Source organism: Trichogramma pretiosum, unplaced genomic scaffold (genome assembly GCF_000599845.2).
Source record: "Trichogramma pretiosum strain Unisexual culture from Peru unplaced genomic scaffold, Tpre_2.0 scaffold33, whole genome shotgun sequence".
NCBI lineage: Eukaryota > Metazoa > Arthropoda > Insecta > Hymenoptera > Trichogrammatidae > Trichogramma > Trichogramma pretiosum.
The window spans coordinates 125,385-134,280 of record NW_019641610.1 but is presented as its reverse complement, the minus strand read 5'-3'; the positions used below and the strand labels follow the sequence as shown (position 1 = coordinate 134,280).

Below are 8,896 nucleotides of genomic sequence, written 5' to 3'. Positions count from 1 at the left end.
ATTGAGCAGCGAGTTGGGCTTGACCTCGAGGCCAGCCGCAGCGAGCTTTGGGCAGGCACTAAGAGCCTCGGCATCAAGGCCATCACCCTCGACCACGACAGTGGCACCAAGGCCGTAGCGCACGCGATCCACCCGCATCTTCAGCTCCGCGGGGTTCACTGATTTAACAAGGGCAGCCTTAGTGGCCGCCGCGTCAGGCAGGAGAGCAGCGGCCTCCTCCTTTGGTCCAATGGTTATTCTGCTGCGCGTCTGGATCTTGAAAGCTCTCCCACGTGAGACCGTAACCCTGGCAGCACTGGCGCTGGAGCGAGCGGCCGCGGAAGCGACACTCGCGTAAGTACTCGGGGCGACGGGCGCGGCCAGGGCGTTAGTGCGATCACGGAGAGCCACGGCAGCGTCGTCAATATTCTTACAGGCAACTGTCAACACAGATCCAAGGTCACGGGCGGCCTCCACGTAAGCGCATTTGGCGGAGTATGCACACATGATCTTCGTGAAGCAGTCGCTCATCTCGTTGATTGCCTTGCGAAGCTTAATTTTTCGCTCAGACTCTGGATCGGACGACAACATAGCGAGAAGCGTTGCGCGGTGTGTGTTGACGGTTTTGTTAATCTTCTTCAAATCGTCGGGTGTGAGATGCAGCATCGAGCCCCCAGCAGCACTGGCCGTGCTTGCGGCTGAGACAGGGTCGATAGCATTGTCGTCGGCAACATCATCAGTTTCCATGCTCGAGTCCGTCTTCTGTCGCTTATTACGACTCGTACGGCTCATGTTGACAGTTTCCGTGTGTAAACACACGGGCACAATACTTATTGTTACTGTACCGCGGTGGGCCTTTTGTACTTTAACCGCCAAAATTTGTATAATATTAACCTATAGGTTACTGTCGAATGAGTAATTGGGGGATTCTCGCCGCTGCAGTCACTGCAGCGAAAAGCACCAAGTCACAAAAGAACGGGCGTCTCCAGACGCATCATCCAAGTCAAGTCCGAGAAAAAAACGAGCACAAAAAACCACCGCCACAGCACAAAACACGCGGAGCGACCCGAAACACAACCGTCTCGCTACAGATTGATTGATTGATTTTTATTTTATTAAAGTTCATCTCATAGAGATAGTGAACTGAAACGTTAAATTATTACAAGGTTTACATGAGTAGGTGTTACATAAGTAATTACAGTAGCATCTAAAATCGCACGACAGAGAGAGAGAGAGAGAGCTCGCGTGTGAGCCGCAGAGAGGGGAAACTGCGAGTGGCCTCGCGTGGAGCCACGCAGCGACGTCGAGTCAGTAACTGCTCGATAAAGATATCGATCGGACAGTAGCCCAAATTCGAAGCGTAAAGCTGAAAAACCCCTTTTTGCGATTCGAAGCGTATTTCAGTTCGCTAACCTTAGTTTTGGTGAGTAAGACTATTTTACTGAGTGTGATTGTGTGTGAGTGTTGATCAGCACCATTGTGATACGTGCGTGCTCGCGTGATGCATAGGTGTGCCAGCGAGTAGCCTCGTCGGGTGCAGGTGTTTAATTTAGGTTTTCAGGTTTAAAAATTTCGATCCCGTTTTCCGGAAAAACTCTTGAATTAAATGAGATGAAATTTGGTACAGTTGTTCACAGCATCAACACAGAGGGCTCCACAGAGCCGTTTTTCGAAGATCCATCTAGTAAAAAAGTTATTTAAATTTACATTTTCAAGGCTCGGTCGGTCAAAATCGGGGCTTTGGCATCACCTTAATAGAAATCGGGAAAAAACCTAGTTTTGAATTGATTTCTGTAAATCTTATGTTTTTGTAAATTATTAACATATTGCAAGTATCTACGATATACTACGATGATACTACGATACTTTTTCCGATGTATCGATACATTAAGAATAAATACTTTATAAATATCGATTCTTGAGTATCACATTCATCTTCAAACATGATTGTTGATTCGTCATCACTGCCGTCATTTGAAAGCAACAATTCAGTTGCATCGTCTTCGTCTGCAAAAAAATATTGCAAATTATGATTGTACATGTGGGAGAGAGGATTGCTTATAGGCCGGCAGATAGTCATAGATTTCATAAATTCAACCCTTTCATTGGCATAAAATTGCGAGTTTACTCTTTTCATTCTTTTTAGATTTGAAAACATCTTGGCAAATATTTATGACCTGGACTTGAGGTGATTTGATAATAATGAAAATAAAAATATTACCTTCGCAAATAAGGCTTTCATGAGGAGTATCTAATTTTGCAAATGCTTTGACAAAATTGGAACCATTGTCAGTGTCTGTAGCAATAATTTTCTCGGGAGTCAAGTCATATTTTGCATTGATTTCTAAAAGTATTTCCTCTATTCGAGTATATGAGTGAGTTCCTTTGAACCGTTTACAGGCTAAAACTGCTGACTTTTTTTTGTAAGTAGCGTCGTTGATCTATGCACAAGAAATATGAGAAAAATATCCTACTTATTTTTATAATAATCTGTGCAAAAAATTACCCAGTGTATAGAGTAGGGTGGGCAGTTTTTAGGCTTTTTTCTAGAATCGATTGGTAATAGTGATTTTCTGTTAGTTTTATGTATAAAATGAAAGCTCGTTCAAGGCAGGCGCGTACAAATGATTCTTTCTGTCTCCTCAACGTCGATCAATATTTTTTTTCGCTGTTTTTTGCTCAAATTCGCCTTTTTTCACTCTACCACGCGTCAAAAATGGAAAAATTATGTTTTGCGATTCTAAACTCCGCGATTCATCAACTTATAAGCTAATCAACATGTTTCAACCACCACCTGAGCTCAGAATTAAGATATGAAACCACGTAATGCGTATAAAGCCGGGATTTTGGCTGTTTTTTGCCCATTTTACCCGATTTTCGACTACGTGGTCGAGGTCGATTTTTAAATTCAACACCATCACCCGCGGTCTCTTTTTTTTCATTGAGATAAGTACTGAAAAGAAAAATGCCCACTGAGGTGATTTTTAAAACAGGAAAAATTTGGCGCGAAAACAGGATTTTTATGAATTTCTTAAAAAAATGGATCGTTTCAACGTTTACCTGCAGTTTAATTATTGTGTTATCTTAATGCAAAGTGCATCATCTAAAAGTACTCTTTTCAACGAGAAATTTAAAAAAAAAAGAGTTTTCTACGATCATTTTAGCGGCCTGTAGGTCGTTTTGAAGATACCATTAACCAAATGCCACGTTTAGCTAAAATCGGCGCGATTTTCTGAAGTCGACGCGATGTGAGGCATCTTACGTATATATTCTATGGTATCTTCAAAATGACCTACAGGACGTTAAAATGATCGTATATGCTGAATGGCTGCGTAAATAGCGAAATGCTCACGATAATACGCTGGCCAAGCACATTCCTTAGAGGTCATTTTTTTAGAAAAGAACGCGAGAGGTTGCCAGGTGTTATTAACTAATTGTTGAACGCAAGATCCAATAGAGTGACTAGATGCGTCTGTAAAAAGAGCGAGCGGCGCTTCGCTGGGGGGATGCACGAGAAGAGTAGCTTTAATAGAAGAGTAGCTAGGCGTCCATGCGATCGGCTGAGAACCTTTGAGTAGAGGTTTACTAATTGCGTCGTGTAAAGGAGCTTCGTACTCGGAAGCATGTGGAATGAATTTGCGATAAAAATTCAACATTCTGAGAAATCGACGAAGATCGTGCGCAGTTTTAGGCAAAGCATAATTTTGTATCGCTTCAACGCAATCACGAGGAGCCTGGATTCCTTTTGCTGAGATCATGTATCCGATGAAAGTGATTTCGACTACATTAAAGACAGACTTCTCAACGTTGATAACAAGCCCGTATTTTGAGAGACGTTCAAAGACTGTACAAAGGTGAATTTTATGCTCAGCTGAAGAACGCGAATAGATGAGAATATCATCCATGTACACGAAGCAAAATTCCAGTCCGTCCATGAACCGTTGGAAAGTTTGTCCAGCATTTCGAAGCCCGAATGTCATAAAAGGAAATTTAAAAAGTCCAAATGGAGTAACGATTGCTGTCTTGCAAATATCGTCTTTAGCCACAGGAATTTGCTGATAAGCTTTTACAAGGTCGATTTTAGAGAAAATTTTGCAACCGTCGATGAAGGAAGTCGCATCGTGTATGTGTCGGACAGGATCACGATCGGGAATGGTTCTAGCATTCAATGCTCGAAAATTGCCACAAGGTCGCCATCCAGAGACACCTTTCCGTGCTAAATGTAGAAGAGATGACCACGAGCTTTCCGAGGGACGAGCTGTGCCTGATCGTATCATATCGTCGAATTCACGTCTCGCAACTAAAAGTTTATCAGAGGATAATCGTCGAGCTTTGCAAGTAACGGGTGGTCCCGGAGTCGTACGAATATGATGTACAGTTTCGTGTTTAATCTCACGAGGTAAACCGGCTGGGTGCGTTATAGCGGGAAATTCGGAGAGTAAGTTGAAATAATTAGATGTCAGGCTGACAGCTTTGACGTTGCTTTGTAACGAAATTTTCGAAATTCCCGGTGCACGAAAACCGGTAACAGCATCGATAATGGCTTTAGTTCGGCAATCAGGTAAGAGGTTATAGTGAGCCAAGAAATCCGATACATCTCCTCTCTCTTTATTTCTATATAGAACCCTTTTTTTTTAATTTCTTGTTGAAAAGAGTACTTTTAGACGATGCACTTTGCATTGAGATAACACAATAAATAAACTCCAGGTACGGGTTGAAACGATCCATTTTTTTAAGAAATTCATAAAAATCCGGTTTTCTTCGAGCGCGCCAAATTTTTCCTGCTTTAAAAATCACCAGTGGGCATTTTTCTAGTCAGTACTTATCTCAAAGAAAAGAAAGAGACCGCGGGCGAGTAAGAAACTCAATTATTTCAAACTGAATAAGTAGTTAACTGAATATACAGTACACAATACACAACACAATATGCAATGAATAATAAACTCAAATCAATGAACAATGTACAATAAACTCAATGAGTATAGATTTCAATTTTCCAATATTCCAAGCGGACGAAGTGTATGCGTGTATACAACTGGTCACTTAAACTGCTTGGTTGGTACTGATAAACGTTTATTCACATTTAACACATCGAAGCCGAATTCCAACATTCGATTAGGATGCGACGACGTATTTACATATATATTACATGCTCTATACACACTCTTACACAGATCTTACTTGCACGCTCCTTTTGCAAGGTTGTGGACGCAAGCTTGGAGCTCTTCGCCACCCTTGCATTCTTAAAAAACAGGACTTTTCTGTCTGGATTACCACTTTGGAGGTTAGTAAAAATTTTTTTCATCATCTCGTCGTCGTCGGCGAGACCTGCGCAGATCACCTACATATTGCCAAGGAAGGGGATCTATCTTCAAGGAACGAAAATTAGTGCTGTTTGTTTACTTTCTCTGTGCGCCTTTTCCCGTCTGCTGTTTTGTTGACAATTGACTATGTGATGAGAGTGCTTGTGTGGTGCGCGAGTTCCGATGTAAGAAAAGTGTGTAATGGTTGATCTAAATTGAAAATTCAACATCTCAACGATTTATCTTGTGTTTTGACTGTATTGTGACATTTCCTTGTGGCCAATGGTGTCGTGTGGGCGTTGCAAGAGGATAAGAGACATAAGCGGTAATCTAGATACTGTCTTCTGCCCTGCGTGTGGGAAGCTTTACCATCCTAGGTGCCTCGTACGCCTCATGGAAGACAAGCCACTTGTTTGCTGCTCTCGACTTGCCCAATTAACTGCGACGAAGGTGAACTCTTCAATATGGCAAGTGCAGCTAAGCTGAAGGCCCAATATGACGCCTTATTGCACATCATTCAGGAGAGATTTGACACGGTAGAAGCACTCTTCACGACCGCCAATAAAAAAATCGAAGAACATCAACCCGCTTTGGCTGCTGTGTCGTCTGAGGTTGGCCACATCAAGAAGATCATTACGGCGGAGCGTCCCAGCACCGAGCTCCACATACAGGGCGGGTCCCGCTCGGCGCTCCAGAGCACGCCTGAAGCCTTACAGGACTTCTTCGGATCGGCTGTGGACCTGCTCGGAATCCCTCAGGTTCTTGACGACATCCTCGAGTTTAGAGTCTTTGGCGACGACCCGTGGACCCCTGGTGCGGGTGACGCTGAGGTCCGCTCTATGAGCAGCTGCCGGGGCCCATGTATAAACTGTTTCAGGCTGCAAAGGCGCGTGGTAGAGAGCATAAGTACGCTGCTGTCTGGTGTGATGACGGGCGACTGTTCGCGCAAAAGGCGGCTAACGCGGAGCACATTGAGATAATCACCGAGGCCAACTTGGCCAATATTGCATGACTTCAAGCCGAGCATCGGCACTTGCAGTCCAGCGCAAGGGAGCTACACTCTCGAATTCGGGTGATGCAAGTCAACGCATACTCCCTGCGCAGGCAAATAGCTGTCATCAGGGACAAGATGCTCGCATTATAGGTCGATGTGCTGTTGGTCTGTGAGACCTGGTTCACGCTGAATGTCGACTCGCGAGCGGTGGAGGTACCTGGCTACCTACCATTTATTTCGCAACGACCGTGGCTTGCCCTCGACGAATCCCGATCAGGACTACATGTTTGGTGGTGGTGTTGCCTGTTACTTGCGCAGCGATCTGCCGGCCAGGATCATCTATAACCCTAAGATAACTTGTGTCGATGAAAACGAGGTCTTGGTGATCAAACTAAAGTTCAAAACTAAGGAATTACGTTTGTCGATCCAGATCTGACGGTACATCATTTTCATATCCGCGCAGAATGCTACACGATGCCGTCGCCATCTCAAGAGAATGAGCCAGATGTCCCGTTGGAGTTTGGGACCTCGATGGGTGACGTCGTTTAGACTAACTCCAGACGATGTCGGTCGTGATGCGTCGAAGACCACCCTTAGGCGGGGCCCGTGGTCACCATGTTGCCAGATCCCGTGGTGGGGGATGTAGTGGACTGGGCGATCCCTCAGTGTCCTCTCCTCGTGAGAAAGCCTGACCATGTGCCCTGAGTCTATGTAAGCCTGCATGAATTCACGATAGGCAGCTGCGAAGGTGGCATCTCGGGCCATGCGTCGATGGATATGGGCGAGGGACGCGCACGCCGAGCTCTCGCTGGACCCGAGCAATCGGCCGGCGTCCGGCTTCAAGGGCAGGCGGACCACGTACCGGCCTGAGCGATCTCGATGATGCTCCATGAAGAGCTGCTCACAGCGTTCGTCGGCAGGTGAGGGCCGATGCACGAGTGGAAGGTCCTCGACTTGCCAGAATTGCTGCAGCACTGCCAACAACTGTCGATGCCAAGGAGGCTCGGAACCATCAGCGGTCATGGCGAGGCACTGATGGGGCCGTTGATCGCCTGGACCACAGCTCCGTCCCCAGATCGTCCACCCAGCAACGGTGTTCTGCGCGATGAGACCGTCACGACGTTGCAGCCCGGTCATCATGAGGCGCTGTGTTACTCCAGCTCCAAGTAGCAAGTCCACAGGACCGGGATGGCCGAATCGAGGATCGGCTAGCTTCAATTGACTCCACATGGATGACTCGTGCGGGGCGACTCGGTGGCATGGCGTCGTGATTCCCAAGCGCTTCAGACACAGGGCTCTTATCTCGATCGGTGATGAATGGCCAGGCAGGTGAAGGTGTAGACGAGCAGTGCGCTTCGACCTGCTGGCGATGCCTCCACCTACGGCGGCTACGGCTGTCCGATCGTCCTCAGTGGGAGCCTTCAATCGGGCGACGATCCGATCAGAGATCAGGGTGACCTCTGAACAGGCATCCAGGAGCGTCCGGACGGGCAGGGGCCTGCTGTCGGGCGCGCTGATCATCAGTCTCGCGGTGGGCAGCACGGTTAGTCAGGACGACTCTGTAGACTGCTCGTCGCCGGTGCCAGACCCCCCAGGGGCAGCGTTCTCGAGTGTCGCAAGGGACGTTTGACGGTTCTTAGCAGGTGGCCCAGACTCGTGGCTCGAAGCGTTTCGCTTGCGTGATCCTTCATGAAGCAGGGTGTGATGAGTCGCTCCGCATGTCTGACATGTCGAACGCGATGGACACGCGCGGACTGCGTGACCTGGCCGCAAGCAGTTGAAGCACAGACGCCGTTGCATGACAAGCTCTCTCCGCTCGTCTGAATTCATGCTGGTGAAGCCGTCGCAGTGCCCGACATAATGTTCACCTCCGCAACGGACGCAGTCTTGGCGGCCCTGTCGAGTTGCGTAGGTGCGCGCAGGCCTGTGATCGCTCGATGAGGCAGACTGTCTCGTCGTCGTTGCCGCTCCTGAGGAGCACGCAACAGCCATGCGGCAGCGACTGCTCAGGAAGGTGTTGAGGTCGTCGAACGAAGCCAGGCGATCGCCTTTCCTGGCGGCAGGGTCAGCGCTGTTTTCCGCATCGCTTCTTTCCAGGTCAGCCTCCCAAGCTTGACGGGTAGCGAGGTCCATGCAGGACGCGGCGATAGAGATGAACCAGGCGTCCCACGTGTCGACTGGGCACTTCAGTGTTCGCAGTTGGTCGCGATGCCGGCTCAGGGTGTCGATGAGCTGTTGGAACGCCTTCGCTGAGGGCTCTCGGAGCGGTTTCAGGGAGCGCAACGCAAGCAGGTGCTCGTGTACCAAGAGTCGACGATTTTCGTAGCGGCTCTCCAGCAGTTTCCACGCGGTGTCATAATTGTCGCCAGTGAGCTGCAGCGAGTCAAGGGCCGAGCGGGCATCGCCTCGGACAAGTGTCTTCAGGTAGAAGAGGCGCTCCACGTTGCTCAGGTGTGAGCTCTGGTGGATGAGAGCCTTGAACAAGTCTCGGAACGACTCCCAATCTTCGCGCCGTCCAGAGAAGTCAGGGACGTTGATCTGCGGCAATCGCGAGTGCGATTGGGCGGAGGCTGGGGCTTCCGGGTGCGGCATGACACGCTCAGGTCGACGAGGCTCAGGC

The 8,896-nt window shown here is 48.0% G+C and overlaps 1 protein-coding gene across 1 annotated transcript; it reads right to left on the bottom strand.

Annotated features, from left to right (window-relative positions):
- Window positions 1-6,615: 6,615 nt before the first annotated feature.
- On the bottom strand, window positions 6,616-7,797 carry LOC106648687. Its single transcript, XM_014365764.1, has one exon. The coding sequence runs from the start codon at window positions 7,795-7,797 to the stop codon at window positions 6,616-6,618; it is 1,182 nt and encodes a 393-aa protein (XP_014221250.1).
- Window positions 7,798-8,896: the final 1,099 nt, after the last annotated feature.

What these genes read in the sequence shown, in the direction of transcription:
- LOC106648687 (XM_014365764.1), bottom strand. Translation starts at nt 7,797, where the DNA reads ATGATCAGCGCGCCCGACAGCAGGCCCCTGCCCGTCCGGACGCTCCTG.